This window comes from Prinia subflava, chromosome 2 (assembly GCF_021018805.1).
Source record: "Prinia subflava isolate CZ2003 ecotype Zambia chromosome 2, Cam_Psub_1.2, whole genome shotgun sequence".
In the NCBI taxonomy this organism is placed as follows: domain Eukaryota; kingdom Metazoa; phylum Chordata; class Aves; order Passeriformes; family Cisticolidae; genus Prinia; species Prinia subflava.
Window position 1 is genome coordinate 96,347,922 of NC_086248.1, and position 16,378 is coordinate 96,364,299.

Below are 16,378 nucleotides of genomic sequence, written 5' to 3' on the forward strand. Positions count from 1 at the left end.
GTGAATTACAGTCAGAACATGGTGTTGTGGTTTACTGTTTCCATCATATGCAAACTTTGTCATGATTCAATAGTATTGAATTTTTATCATGTTAGTTTATTTGGTCTCTTGTTGAAAACTGGAAAAGCCTCAGGAATAGTAATCCCAAAAATCAGCTGCATAAAATTCCACTTTTGAAAACCCAGCTGTCTGTAGCTGTAATTATTCTCTGAACTACTTGTTTGCAAAGACGCAATTGAATATGATTGTGGGCCTTTCAAAATAATTCATATCCTAAAATATCTGATTTTTATAATTTATTTGCTTACCCATGTATCAGAATAATTAAACAAATTGGTGTGTGCATGCATATTTCATACATTCTCAACTACTCTCTTTTTTCTCTTCTTTCAGGCCAGCCAGACCATTCAAATTACCAAAAAGGTAAGGATCAGTACTGTCATAGCTGAGGTTTGTGGAATTATAAAGGTGATGGCAGAGCTGTTATTCCCCATACAAAGCAAGAATATGGAATAGTCAAAGAAAATAATAAACGTTTAAATCAGATTTTTAAAAGTATTTCTTTAGGTAGTGGGTAGTAAACTTCTGCAACTGCCATGGGAAACCAGGGAGGCAGATAGTATCAGCAGGGTCAAACAACATTTAAAAGAATTGATCTTAGTGGGTCCCTAAATAAATACTGAAACAAGGAGTCAGGGACAAGTTCTTTAACATCCCTAATAACACATCTGTGAATCCTGGGGGAGCAGGAAAAGGGGAGAACATGCAGGATATCCAAACTCAGGCTCTATTCACAGACAGAAAAGCAGTCTCCTCATTAATACTAGGCCAGAATTTAAAAATCTATGCAGATTTTAATGCTTCTTGTTTTCAGCTATTTTAGGGCATTTTTATAACAATCTGTGCCTGGATGCCTCAGTACTGTGTTGATTAGGGGTTGCTTTGAGAAGTAGCTCGGTTGTATCATCAATAGTGATAAACAATCCTGACAGACAAGTTCAGAAAATTTCATCATAGTAGTTTTTAATTCTTCCTAAAACTTCATGCAGTCTAGAACACTGGGTTTGGATTGTACAGGCTCTGTAGCATGGCAGGGACAGAGAAAATAAACAGAGCATTCTATCTAAAACAGTGCATCAGAATGGCAACAAGAAACCATCTCAAGTGAAAATACCTTAAAAACACAATCCATCTTTAGGATTTGCTTTCAGTAAAGAGCAGGCCTCTTTGTTAAGTGTCTGTTTTGAGTTACAGGAATCTGTGTGTTGATATGATTTGGGTCACACAAATAGCTATTGCTCATAGTGAACTTTTTACAATACAAAAAGTATATATGGTACATTTCTGTCTCTATATGAGTCTGAGGAGTAGTTGAACCTGAGGACATCTCTATATAGGAGCTGGATTGAAAAGCTTGTCACTACGCACATGTTATGCTTAAAATAGGAAAAGAACCTAAACATTTTCTTTTTGACCTTCTCCTTTTGAAGAAAACAGCTGAAGTCTTGGATCACCTTTGGACAAATTGCTCAATTAACAGTTGTGCTTTTAGTGGTGCTAAATATAGATTGAATTATTTTATCTCTTTAGCATTTTGAATTATTTAAAGTGTGAATTTAAAAAGCAACTAAAACCAAACATTTTTGGATGTGCGAAAAACATTAGGAGAATATAAATTAATGACAGCTATATGCATTTTAATGGTGTATACTAGCTAAAATTAGTACCATTCTAACAGACTGAAAACAGGGCAAAATGGCATAAAAAGTGGTATTTCACTCAGTGTAAAACTTATGCAAGTTCATCATTCATTGCTGGAATAGTTTGGATGAAAAAAACCCAAGGTATAAGTGCAGCCATATGTCTAGGTCATTGCATAACCAAAAAATAGTTTTAATTAGGCGTCCAAAAGTGCCATCTAATTTAGAAAAGTACTAAAGGATGGGCGTAGCACTAAAGATATACTTTCTGAATGTGATTCCTTCACTGAGGAATTGATTTAAGCATTTTCCCCTTGGACTCAGGCATTTTCAGGCAAGTGGTTGTTTATGCCCAATCTGTCAGGGTGATGGCTTCCTCCTCACAGAGGAAAAAAAATGTAACTAAACTTGTGTTACAGCTTTTTAATGGGTAAAAAAAGGAAAAAATTGCCATGTCTTTTAGCCAGGTACTGTGGGTTGGGGTTGAGGTTGGTTTTAGGCAACTTGGTTGGACCTTGAGCCCTCAGCAGCACTAAATAATACTCAGGCAGGTAAAAATAAAAATAGAGTGGTCAATCCTTTTTCAGCCCACGTCATCTTTGCTTATCTGAATTTCAGTGTGTGGTAAAAGAAAGAAGAGAAATTTGCAGGTGTAAAGAAGCACTTCACTGTTTTCTGTATGTGGCTTATTATCACATTAAACACTTAGGACAGAGTTTCTTTTACAGCTGAAAGAATTTACCCAATTTAAGAGTGCCCAGCTGGGAATGGAACTGTAGAGACAACATGTCAACATGGTAAATTGGGCACTAGTAATGAATAGGAAAATAAATCATTTGGGTATAACTTTTATGACTTCAGAGCAAATGTCTGTAATGGCTAGTCAGTCTAGCTCGGTGTTTAGAAAAACATTTAGTCCTATAAATAGGAAAATTCTATTAGGTCATTTACTTCCCTTCACTTCTAGTTTGTACAATTCCTCATTTGGCAAGCTGCCCCTTTGTGATTGACTTTAATGAAAACTTTGACTTCAGATCGCTTTTCAGGCTTTTGCTAATTAACCTCTTATGTGAGCATGTCAGAATTATTCCATGTTTACTTAATGAGAAATGGAGAAACACCCATGCTTTGGATTTCCTTGCTCCTCAAAGCTCTGCTTAGACCCCTAGAGGTGCCTATTTCCACATGCTATGGAAAATCAAGAATAAGCTTGCTTATGCCATTGATTTTGCAGTCAGAACACTGGGAACCCGCTGCTGGAGTGGGGAGATGGACAATCCCTCCCTTCTTAGCAGCAGGATAAAAAATTTCAGTCAAGCTGATAATTGTATTGTGATTAATTAGCAAGTTGCTCTTGAAACTGAAAAAGAGCTATAGTCTTTTAAGACAGTAGAAATAAGTAAAGGAGCTCTCTGCTATAAATTTTCATGTTATGCTGCTTGTAAGTTGAGGAGGAAATAAGAGTGGAGATTTCTTGATCAATATTTAATGTGTACAGAGACCATTCATATAGAGGGATTCATAGCCTGTAATTACTTTTCTATTGCTTTTATGGGACTACCTATACTCTCTTTACTCCCAATATTAGACAGTGTTGCTTTTGAAATGTAAACTCTATGAATTCAAGTCTTTATTGTAAGAAAAATCATTTAGAAATGAAGATTTCTTGATTTCACTTAATTAACAAAATAAAAATATTTCACAAAAAAAAAAGAAAATTAGGTTTGCATATAACAATTCTTCTACTCATAAAATTTAGAATGAGCTAGATGTTAAAATCCAAGGATGGATGTTATGCTGTAAGACTGGACAGTTAGCGTTGGTTAGTTTATGTATCATGTTGCCAACCCCTTGCATCTTTGAACAACAAGTTCCATGGATCATGAGTATGTAGGGCTTGAATATTTTTTTAATTACTATTTTAAAATTGGAAGAAATGTTTTCTTTGGGTTCTACTTTAAAACAGATCTTTTTCCTTCTTGGATTTTTTTTTTAAATGCCTAAGTTAAAAAAAACCTAAGTAATGATGTTTTCTCTCATTAAATTTTTGACAAAGCATCTTCTTCTGGTGGTTCGCAATAATGGATAAGCTTGCATTTTTGTCAGAATCCTGGGGAAAGGGAATAGTCTGATGTGAAAAGCTCTTTAGAGAAGAATGGATTCGTTTTATGTGCAGCTTTCATTGCTGTAGCACCTCTCCTTGCTCCTCTCCCGTAGCTACGCCGCGCTCATCGCCGACTGGCCCGTGGTGGTCCTGGGCATGTGCACTGTGCTCATAGTGGTGTGTGCACTCGTGGGAATATTAGTGCCAGATCTTCCAGATTTCTCTGACCCGCTGCTGGTAAGTCAATATCAGTCTTGTACTGTCAAACAAGTACTTTCTGCTTGCTGGTTTTTTCCACTGGAATCACTAAACAGCAAATGCAAGTACAGCAATTGATACAGTATTAAATCTTGGCATTGGAGCAGCAAATGACAATATGAAGCTACAGTTGCCATCAGAGAATGTTACCCACTAGTTTCTATTCCCTCTGCATTTTGCTAAGGTCACGTGTCCTTCAACAGAACTGCTTCAGATTGAATAACGTAAATTCATCCCAGTTTTAGATGGACAGCACAGACCACACGTTCTAAATCAGGTTTCAAAGAATGGAGGCCGGGATCTGTTAAAGGAGAGGGGATTCCAAGGGCCTTCTGGGGATGAAGCAATAGCCATATTAAAAGGTTAAAAGTAATTTTTATCAGATTCTATTAAATATTGCACATATTTTTTACTTTTTGTGAATTATCTTAAGCATGAATAGCTTTCAGAATTTTTTATTGACGATATGGCATTTAATTATTACCCTCAAATAAAAATAAACTGTTCCTGGAAGTTATTGATATTTATAGTATAGCATGTGTATCTGTACCTATCCATATGTAATGGATATTCTTGAAAACACACAAGTTGTTAAAATTGTTTCAAGGTCACTTTCAAAATTATTTCAATATTTGCCTTATTCTTGGAGAAACAGAGAAGAAATACTTGACAGTTTTTAATCATACTTAATCAGTAAAGAGTGATAACTGAGATACAAAAGAAGACTTTATAGAATGCTCTTCCTCTGAAAACCAAGTGTTGAACGTTTGATGGACTAAATCACCATCTCTTCTCAGGGAGAGCAGTAGGATGTGCAAGAATTCTTAGTCCCTCGTCACTCTCTACATCGGGTCATTATTTCGTCTGACTTGTCATGAAGCATTTTACTTCTAAAGTAGATGCCTGGAGTAATTATGCTCCATAATGAAAATGATCCATCACTTTGATCATGTTTCCGCTCCCTGTTTGAGCTGAAGAATGAAAAGCATTAATGGAATTTTGTGCTTCTCTCCTTTTAGGGTTTTGAACCCCGAGGGACGGCCATAGGACAGAGATTGGTCACATGGAACAACATGGTGAAAAACACAGGGTACAAAGCAACACTTGCAAACTATCCTTTCAAATATGCAGATGAGCAAGCCAAAAGGTAAGGCTTTATTGTAAAAATGCACTTTGTTTTATTGATGGTTTTGTATCTATCTACATCGTGCTTTCACCAGTAACCTCGGAAGTTAATACCTCCTGCCACTGATTTCAATAAATACGGAATCTAATATTCTACAGTTCTTAAGGCCTTTCAAATCAGGCTAGATATTTCCCCTTGCAAGCTTTTTAAAAAATGTATGATTTTACTTTTCTCTATGGATATTTTCGGTAGTGGACTCAGTGTCTTTTCATCTGAAGTCTCTTAATTTAAAGAAAAAAATGAACTACTGTTTTGGTTTTTGTATACCAAAGTCACATTGGTAAAGATATGTTTTCTCATGTGTAGGATCTGTTAAGCTGTGTGATTGTTTGGATGGAGCTTCTTTTAATAATTTCTTTACTAAGGTAAAGTCAAACTCTTTTTTCTGGTTTAGTCATCAAGATGACAGATGGTCAGATGATCACTATGAAAGAGAGAAGAGGCAAGCAGACTGGAACTTCCACAAGGATACCTTTTTCTGTGATATTCCAAGTAAGTGGAGAAATTATACAAGGAAAGCTAAATCCTTCTGACAGTTCAGAGTTTTCTGAGCTCTTCTGTATATTGTATGCCATATTAGGAAGATATTTTTGACTTAATGCATACACATAATAAAGACCTTCTTTCTCCATGCAGAAATCTTGATAAAATTGGTCTGAAATGAAAAGTCACTTTCAAAATTATTTAAAGATTTGTCTTATTGATTGTATTCTATTGGCTCTTCCTCAGAATAAACAGTATTTTTGAAGTGCTTCCTTTAACTGTTTCCATTTCCTGTTGGAAATTTTATTAGTGCATGGTAGTAGTGAACTGATTGTAAAATCAGTGGTTTGTGTGTGGCTAGAGATGTAGTCCTTAATTCACACTTGGGAAGAAGTTCTGTTTTGTACATATCATTAACTTAATTCTAAAAAACCTAAATCAAAATACTTTTCCTGTATATGCCCTAAAGGCATCCACCAGTTATATTTTGTACAGAATGTAGGGGTTTGTTTACAGAAAAAGAAATACACACAAAAAAAAACCAACAAAGAAAACATCCCCCCCAAAGAAACAGAAATAAAAATAAAATGTCCCCACCTTAAAGCACTGTAGGCTTATGAAGCTAAGTCAAACTAGAGAACAAAAAAGACAAAGTCTTTTGACTTTTTACAAGGCACACTGCAGAACTTTGATAAGTCCTGTTCTGGCAGAGAGATGTAGATCTTGCCTCTATTCATAGAAGGACCTGAGCTCTTTTGTGGCCACTTCCACATGTGAGGACTGATAACAGAGCACAAAAACACAATTGTGAAATTATTTGTTTAGATTACTTGGTCTAAGAGAGCAATGACCAGGGAAAACCGGGGTGAAGAATGGATTTTTATTATTTTTTTTCAGTTACAGTAAGGTCTTACATCTGAGAGAGAGGATGGGAGCAAGGCCATCATTTCTGTGCTCCTGTGAACAGAACCAAATTAGACTGAGCATGTCATGAGTAAGGGAGAGGAAATGTGCTTGGTACTCTGCTGAGCATTAACTCAAAGCAGAATTAAGAATCCTCTTATCCAGACCACTCTTCTGCACAGTCTCAGTCTCCTTCTTTCCTCTGCGGTTTCTGCATAGTCTCAGTTGTGACAGTCATGAAGGAATTGCATTTCTATGGGAAAACTTGCCAGTCCATTATGTAAAGAAAACAGTTAATTTCCTCTTGACCCACTTTTGTCATTCCTGGTATCTTTCTTTGTTTGCACCAGGATCTCTAGATTTCAGTTCCCTCGATCCTAAAGCATGGTTGGAGATCATGAGGCACTGCCCCTGAGTCTTTTCATTGCAGCCTTGTGGAAGGCAAAAATTCTGCAGCTTCACAGCAGTGGGAAAAACTCAGCCTTTTGGGTTTTTGGCATATTTTAATTAATGTGATAATGTTTCTTAACTCGAAGTACCATACTGTGTTAGGCAGTACTATATATTTGTGTTTGTTTCCCTTCTGAGCTCTGCAGACAGATCTCACTGCCACTAGTAATTATTTCCTTTCCTAAATCTGTCTTCTGATAAATGTGATTTAATTTGTAATTTAAGCTCCATGTGTCTGAACTGTGGAATTCTTGAAAATGGCCTCAAGGATATCACAACAATTTCCACTGCAATCATTTGCTTCTAAGGCAAAAACATTTTTGTAGAAACAGCTTTATAATTATTATTTATATTCCCAAATGACTTACTAAATCAGCCTTTGATTACTATTATCAGTGTACTGCCATTATGCTGTGCCAAGAATTTCATAGTTTGCTGATTAGATCTTTTGATTTTTTTTTGTTTGTCATATTTCAGAAGATAGTTTGCTTGAATAGAAGTCCGTAGAGCTTCTGAGTGGTATGTAGTATTGAAGATGCCATGTTTACTATAAGCACTTTAAGGAAATGGAAACTTTCATGTGGAGTGTTACAGATAAACAGTTCATCTTGAAAAGGAGGTGAATTCCCATGACTGGACAAAGATTTCATGTGTGTCATTTGAGTGGTGGGATTTTGCCTCAGCCTTTGATACCAGCCCCACCCAAACAATCAGTGAAAAGCCCCTTCTGTAATTTCAGGTGATCGCTATTCACGAGTGGTGTTTACATCAACAGAAGGAGAGAATTTATGGAATTTGAATGCAATTAAGTCAATGTGCAATGTAGACAACTTGAGGGTAAGTCAACATGGCATTTGTTTTGCTTGCAGACACAGAGCATGCATTTGAAGCTTTGTTTTGCTGCCCACTGCCATCCAGTAGTGTATGACAGGACTTTATGAGCTTCAGCTCCTGTCAGATATTCAGCCACCATGTACATGCAGCTAAAAAACAACTTTCAGTTTGTAGATCAGGTTATGTATTGGGCAATTTCTTTGAGTTTTTTACTAATAGCATCCAGAATGGGGCAGAAGAGGGTTGCTTCAGGAAAGGACTATCTTAACTTTTACTGTGTGTTTCCTCATAGCATATTATTCCATGGAGTTTTGTCCTTGGGTTCCAGAAAATAAATTATTTTTCTTGCATTTTCACCTCCAGGTAAACGAGCTATAATCTCATAGTATATGCAGTTTTCTCTGACACCCAGTGGATCGCTCAAATTAATTTTTTTTTTTTTTGTTAGTTTAGAATAGGTTGGCAAATGGACAGCAAAGGAACTTAGGTAAAATAGCTGGAAACACAGCCCAGTTAATTAGATGTGGATAATGATACTTGAAGAGTAATACTAATTTTCTCTTTAAACTTTACTTTATCTATTAAATATAAGCTTGTCACTTGCTGGAATGAACTCCTTTGAACCTCTGAGTAGCCATGAACTTTTGGTTCACACACTGATGAGTTTGCATGAAAATGGAGCAATATGTTTTTCATGTGTTAATACTGAACAAATTATTTCCATTTTGCTCTTCTCCAAAACCAGAAATAATCATAGACAACTTAATTCATATTTCTCATTTATTGAATGAGAAATATTTTCATTATTAGATTGTTCATTGCCTGTTAGATAACTGTATTAATATAGCAAATTCCCAAACTGTTTTCTCTACAACAGCCATCGTTTGCTGGATTAAAATGTTGAGCTGTAGTGGAACACTGTATAATGAATCTTCCTTGGCAGTCTGCTGACAGGCATTTTGTCCTGGTTGGCCTCCCTTGGTGGAAGTGGCTTTTGTCCTCACACACTGTTGGAATGTTCCTTATTTCCCCATCAGAGATGATTGCACTGACAGGATGCCTCGTGTGGTTTTATCCCTTATCTCTTGCAATCAGAATCAGCCAGGTGAGCAGGATCTAAAGCATCCCAATCAGTTTTGAATGAGCTGAGCTAGAGTCATCATATCACCAGTTCAATCAGGAGATCCAGGGGAGAATAACCTTTAACAAGGGTAAAAATTGAGACTGAGGGAGGAGATGCTAATCTGTACATTTAACTGTAGAAATTTGGTCACACAGGCAGCTGATAAACAGTAAACCCTGGGTAGTGTAGATCATTGCAAAGCAATGCAGTCTGAATTAAAAAACATCATTCTGTTTAACTGAAGACATTTAATTACCTCTGAAGAATATCTCTATAGTGATTGCATTACTCCTGAGAATTTTTTCTTTTGTTCCTTCCCATCTGCTCACCTTGATAAAAATGTGTTATATCAAATACTGCTGTACTTTCTGAGGGAAGGATGAAACTACTTTACTACAACAAACAAGCCCCATAAAACCAGCTCTTCCTTTGAAATAAGAGCACTTCAGAAAATGAAATGTTTGCTGCATTATCTACTACCCACAGTTGTGTAGATATTTATAAAGAATATAGTTGTAAATAATGTTTTGTAGATCTTTATTTGTAAATTATTTAGGATTAAAGTAATTTAACACCTCAGCTGAGCACAACAACAGTGCATCATGATAGCACCATTGATTTTTAGATAGTTAGTATAGAAAGAAATGAATATGGTTAGGCTTTGCTATTATTGCTTGTCTGTTAATGTAAGTTTATTATAAAATTAGATACTCAGGGCTCAGAAAGGGGTGAAGTTTTTTTATCATTTCTTTTTTAAATGCTTGTTACTTACAAATAACATTTTTAATTATTTTAACATTTTTAGCAGTTTTTAAGTACTTTTAACACTTCTTAGAACTCACAAAGTGCTGTGCTATGTGCCACTTCTGAATGCTAAGTTCTGCTAGCAGCCAGACCCCAGGGAGGGAGAGGATGCTGACTTGCACTGCAGCCATAACAGAAAATCAGTGAGTTTGGTGACCTTCTGGTCTTACAGACTCTTTCCTGGCTGTAGTTATTTTTGGGTTTGAGATCATGCTTGTTTAGGGTCACAATCCTGTTGAATTAAGAGTTAAAACTTTCTGTATTCAAAGACTGGAAAATCAGGCACTGCTTGCTGAAAATGCAAACCCTCCAATTTATATATTTTTTTGATGATAAGCAGATATCTGCACCAACTCGTATTTGCTTTAGTATGGAACTAACAGCATATCCTCTATGTATTAATTGTACCCCCATCTGCTTGTAACTACTTTAACTATGGGTTTTACTGACACTTAGGGGCTCTACCCTGCAGCTGTTCAGCATGTGCTAGTCCTATAATCTTCATGGAAACTTTATATACAAAATAGTTATAGGAGGTGTTCACATTTTTTTACAACTTGATAAGAAGAGTTTTGGGGTTTTTTTTTACCTGTTAATTGCAGAATGTTTTCCCTATAAACTGTAAACAGTTATTTTATAAACTTTAATGATTGTGTATTATGTCTTCAGGCTGCTTCCAGGGCAGTGGATTTGTGATTCTCTGTCACTGCAGAGAGCCATTTGGGCACATCTGCCCACAGATGCGTGCAGGTTGCACAGTTTTGTTTCCTTACTTGTTCCAAAATAAATTAAAGTGGTGCCAGTGGCAGACTTGGTCTGGAAACACCAGAATGACCTTCCCAGTTCCTTTGGATCACCAACAAAGCCCAGGGCTGCAATCTATTAACATTTTACGTAGTATTTTAATGAGCTATCGGGAGCTAAGTTTTGTATTTTACTTTCTAATTTCCAGCTGCCAGCTCATGTTACTTTATCTTTGGCAGCAGTTACTTTGCCAGTGAATGTTTATGGCCTGCAGCAAGTGTAGAAGAACAGTACATAAACCTCATTGTCCCATCTTGAACCTGAATACATAGAGAAGACAATACAATCCTTTCCTCCCAGTTTGCCTATTCTGTCCTCATAGGACTAACCTGGAGATGTGCCATGAAAAACACAGATATGCTATTCCAGTGCTTCCTTTTATTTAGTAGGTTGTTCAGTTTTTCCTGAGTTTGCATGTGTGAGTGTTTTTATCTGGAAACAATCAAATGTGAATTATCCTGTTTTTTTGGAGTGCCAGTTTGTTATTGTTCAGAAACCGGTTGACAAAATTTGGTCCATATTAAAGCTTTTATAACTGCTGAGAGAATCCCCGAGTGTATTTTTTGGTCTGCATTATGAAGGATTGCTAATAATAATCCTCTGCAATTCTGCTGAAGGAAAAAAAAGAAAAAAGAGGGTAAGTGGTTTCTTTCAGATCAGCTAAATTTGAAGCATACATGGACAACTGCTTCAGGGTGCACTCCTATAAAATGTGAAGCACATGGCTTTATTCCTGTGACTGTATTAATATGTGTTTACTCTGTGTAACTTGATCAAAACAGAACTTGTACATATATCTTAACTATTTGAGGGACTCATTCTGCTTCTTCACATATAACAGAAGTTCTGGTTTTTGAGACTTTTATTCCTCATGCTCTCCAAATACTGAGTTTTCTCAGCTTGAGAAAATTTCCCTGATCTAACCTTGTTACTTAAGAGTTTCTCTTCTGGTTTATAGTTACTTTCAGCTTGCCTAGAAGTATCTTGTGGTCATTTAGCTAAGTCGTGCTCTCACTGTCTTCAGCTAAATCTGGAGTATTCTAGAAGCAAAAGAAAAATATTCCCCTAAGGGACTGAGACTCATTTAGTTCAGGAGAATCTTTAACCAGAATGTGCTGTGCACCATGGGTGTAGCATTCAGAGGCATGACCTGTTATTTTGGGGTGCTTCTTGACAGTGGAATTCTCCTGTGCTTGTGCTTTGGAAATCCTTCATGACTTAGGGACGTGCAGTGCCTGGGTGGCAGGCAGAGCTGCTTGGGGACAGTGCCTGCCAGCTGTACAAGAGCTAAAAGAGACTCATAAAATCAGGGTTGTAGAAGAGAGATCAGGTGATGGAAGTTATGGTAAAGCTGTCACATCCTTCCTTTCAGGATGGTAAGTCCTTGCCTCTCCTAGGAACTTCAGGATAGGATTCTAAGCAGAATGATGTATGGCTGATTGTTTATTCTCAGGAGTATAGCATGAGATAATAGAAGAGAGTTAACAGTCCTCAGTCTGGAAGGAAACAAAACACCTCAGTGGATCTTCAAATAATACTCCCAACACTTCTGCCAATTCTGTGCCACTGTGACAAGTCTGTATACTGGCTGGTTTAGTCTGCTGCATGTAAGAAGACACTGATCGAAAGCAGTGCACGTGGAAATAAGAATTTAAAATGTTAGCACCAAAGGACTGTAAACTGAGTTTTCATAATTTAAAGTAGTTTCTTGGGTTGGTTTTTTTTTTTGTTACTGAATGTTTCAGACTGTTACTCTAGATTGACTTTTTCTCTCTGTCTGTCTTCATACAGATCAGATCCCATTCCCAGTTTGGTGATCTCTGCCAGAGGGCCACTGCTGCTTCATGCTGTCCCAGCTGGACACTGGGCAACTATATTGCTATTCTGAACAACAGGTCATCGTGTCAGAAAATCGTCGAACGGGATGTCTCTCACACCCTAAAGCTGCTTCGCACTTGTGCCAAATACTACTACAACGGGACCCTGGGGCCGGACTGCTGGGACATGAATGCCAAAAGGAAGGACCAACTCAAGTGTACAAACGTGCCTCGCAAATGTACCAAGTACAATGCTGTTTACCAGATCCTTCACTACCTAGTGGACAAGGATTTCCTAAGCCCAAAGACAGCTGACTATGTCTTACCAGCTTTAAAATACAGCATGCTCTTCTCTCCGACCGAGAAAGGGGAAAGCATGATGAGTATTTACCTAGATAACTTTGAGAACTGGAACGCCTCTGATGGCGTAACAACCGTCACAGGGATTGAGTTCGGAATAAAACATAGGTTGTTCCAAGATTACCTGTTGATGGATACTGTGTATCCTGCCATAGCCATTGTAATCGTTCTGTTAGTTATGTGTGTGTACACCAAGTCCATGTTTATCACGCTGATGACTATGTTTGCAATAATTAGTTCCTTGATTATTTCTTATTTTCTCTATCGGGTAGTATTTAATTTTGAGTTCTTTCCCTTCATGAATCTCACGGCATTGATTATCCTTGTTGGGATTGGAGCAGATGATGCTTTTGTCTTATGTGATGTTTGGAACTACACAAAGTTTGATAAACCTCATGCTGGAACCTCTGAGACAGTGAGCATCACATTGCAACACGCTGCTCTTTCCATGTTTGTCACGAGTTTTACAACCGCTGCTGCCTTCTATGCTAATTATGTCAGCAATATCACAGCAATCAGGTGTTTTGGTGTTTATGCTGGCACTGCCATTCTGGTGAATTATGTTTTGATGGTTACATGGCTGCCTGCTGTAGTTGTATTACATGAACGTTATCTTCTCAATATTTTCAGTTGCTTTAAGAAACCTCAGCAGAGAGTATACAACAACAAAAACTGCTGGACAGTGTTGTGCCAAATGTTCCACAAGATTATTTTTGCAGTCTCAGAAGCATCCAGGATATTTTTTGAGAAAGTTTTGCCATGCATTGTTATCAAATTTCGGTATATTTGGCTTTTCTGGTTCCTTGCCTTAACAATTGGTGGAGCATATATCGTGTGTGTAAATCCAAAGATGAAACTGCCATCGTTGGAGCTCTCTGAGTTTCAGGTGTTTAGGTCTTCTCACCCATTTGAACGATACGATGCAGAATACAAGAAACTTTTTATGTTTGAACGTGTCCACCACGGAGAAGAGCTCCATATGCCGATCACAGTAATCTGGGGTGTCACACCTGAGGATAATGGTGACCCTTTAAACCCTAAAAGCAAGGGAGAGCTTCAGCTAGATAGCAGTTTTAATATCGCTAGCCCAGCTTCACAGGTTTGGATTTTGCGTTTCTGTCAGAAGTTAAGAAATCAAACCTTTTTTTATCAGACAGAAGAGCAAGACTTCACAAGCTGCTTCATTGAAACATTTAAGCAGTGGATGGAAAATCAAGACTGTGATGAGCCATCTCTTTACCCCTGCTGCAGCCACTGGAGCTTTCCGTACAAACAAGAAGTTTTTGAATTATGTATTAAGAGAGCTATAATGGAGCTAGAAAGAAGCACAGGGTATCATTTAGATAGCAAAACCCCAGGGCCTCGCTTTGACCTTAATGACACCATCAGGGCAGTGGTGTTGGAGTTCCAAAGCACCTACCTCTTCACACTGGCTTATGAGAAGATGCATCAATTCTACAAAGAGGTGGACTCATGGATTTCAAGTGAGCTTAGTTCTGCTCCTGAAGGTCTTAGCAACGGTTGGTTTGTGAGTAACCTTGAATTTTATGATCTTCAGGACAGTCTTTCTGACGGTACTCTGATTGCCATGGGCCTTTCAGTTGCCGTTGCATTTAGCGTGATGCTTCTTACAACTTGGAACATAATCATAAGCCTTTATGCAATAGTTTCAATAGCTGGAACTATTTTTGTCACTGTAGGTTCCCTGGTTCTTCTTGGGTGGGAGCTGAACGTGTTGGAATCTGTCACAATCTCGGTGGCTGTTGGCTTGTCCGTGGACTTTGCTGTTCACTATGGAGTGGCTTATCGCCTAGCCCCTGACCCTGACCGAGAGGGGAAGGTCATTTTTTCTCTAAGCCGTATGGGTTCTGCTATTGCAATGGCTGCCTTGACTACATTTGTAGCTGGGGCAATGATGATGCCCTCGACAGTGTTGGCATACACTCAGCTTGGCACTTTCATGATGCTTATAATGTGCATTAGTTGGGCTTTCGCAACGTTCTTCTTCCAGTGCATGTGCCGATGCCTTGGGCCCCAGGGCACTTGTGGCCAGATCCCACTACCAAAAAAACTGCGGTGTAATGCCTTCTCTCAGGCCTTTTCAGGAGCCCAAGGGGGCAGAAGTCAAAACAATTCACATCCTGTTAGCAAGTATCAGCTGGACTCCAGAAGTCAAAAACCAGAAATGGAGCATGAGCACTATGAGCTTGAGCCTCTGGCATCACAAACCGGAATCTGTAACCCTGCGGAGAAAGTGACATATGAAGAAACTCATATCTGCTCAGAGCTCTTCAACAGCAGGTCCCAAAACTCGTGTGTGCCTGTGCATCCAGCCTATAATAGTGAAGTGAGTAAAGGCATCAAAAACGTTGCTGGTTCAGGTGTGCTGCAGGCGTCCATTGACCAACACGCCATATGCCCGATCTTCTCTCAGAACAGGCAGTGTAGCTGTCCTGATGCGTATAAGCAGGTGGCAGTGAAGTGGAGCCCGCACTCCTGTCAGCAGTTAAGTGACACCTTTTGTTACCAGTGTTCTCCTTCCCCGGGGACCGTGCAGATCCAAAGCTCTGTAGCTCCTATAAATGCTTTACAGCAAGCTGCTGAGGGTTACGTGCATCCAGTCCAGCACGTCCTCCACTGCAGCTGCCTTCAGGGAAGGCTCAAAAGAACGATGACACAAAACTCTCTGCCTAAAAATTTTTTCCTCCAGTCCGTGCAACAGTTCCAGGCACATCAGAGAATAAACAGGACAGATACCTATGCTCATCAAAACCCAGAGGAAAATGTAAGAACTGTTCCAAAGGTGATGAGCTCCTCACAGTTCCTCTGCCGAAACGCAGCACCTCTAATAGTGCGTTGCTCTGAATGTGAGAACAGCGTCTCAAATAACCAAAAGGGATTCTGTCAGCAGACAGACAAGTGTGATGAAAAGGGTGGTACGGAAGCGAATGGGGTGGAAAGCAAGAAAGCCTCTCTGTCAAAGCAGAAAAAGAAAGCTGAGAGCAAGATAGATCAGTGCTCTTTGCAGAATGACCGAGTCTTGAAGGCTGACCAAAATAATAAAAAACACCTGCTGACCCGGTCAGGGAGAGAGGCTCGCTCCGAGGGTTGCCATGAAAGTTCACACTGTTGTGGCAAGGCAATCGCAGTGAAGTGCAATTCTGTTGACTGTCAAATGCCAAACATCGAAGCCAATGTGCCTCCTATGTTAATGCGCCCAGAACTTTCCAATGAAAGTTTGTTAATAAAAACGCTATAATAAACCTTTAATTTGGCAATCCAGCGTCTTTCTTTTAAAAGTAACTTAAAGCACTAGAAAGGAAAGTCCTGAATACATATGAATTATAATTTGCCTTTTGGAATGAAAAATGTATTTTATAGAACAATAACATTTATACATTTCATAAAGCCATTACATGTAGTAAAACCTGATGTTGTCCAGAATGTTTTTTGCTATAACTCATAAGGTGGATTATGCTTCATTTAGGTTTTGTTCCAGGGCATTAGTGTTTGATTTCTCCATACAAACCATCTCAAGAAATAAAGTATTAC

General features: G+C 38.4%; 1 protein-coding gene across 5 annotated transcripts in view; it reads left to right on the forward strand.

Moving 5' to 3' along the window:
* DISP1 (dispatched RND transporter family member 1) overlaps positions 1-16,096 on the forward strand; it is an 85,960-nt gene extending 69,864 nt beyond the window's left edge. For all 5 annotated transcript variants that reach the window (XM_063391092.1, XM_063391094.1, XM_063391095.1 and 2 more), the window contains exons 3-8: positions 394-423; positions 3,918-4,041; positions 5,082-5,209; positions 5,643-5,740; positions 7,824-7,921; positions 12,441-16,096. In XM_063391092.1, coding sequence (XP_063247162.1) covers positions 394-423; positions 3,918-4,041; positions 5,082-5,209; positions 5,643-5,740; positions 7,824-7,921; positions 12,441-16,085 — 4,123 coding nt within the window. In that variant the 3' untranslated portion in view covers positions 16,086-16,096. The remainder of the gene's footprint in view (positions 1-393; positions 424-3,917; positions 4,042-5,081; positions 5,210-5,642; positions 5,741-7,823; positions 7,922-12,440) is intronic.
* Positions 16,097-16,378: the final 282 nt, after the last annotated feature.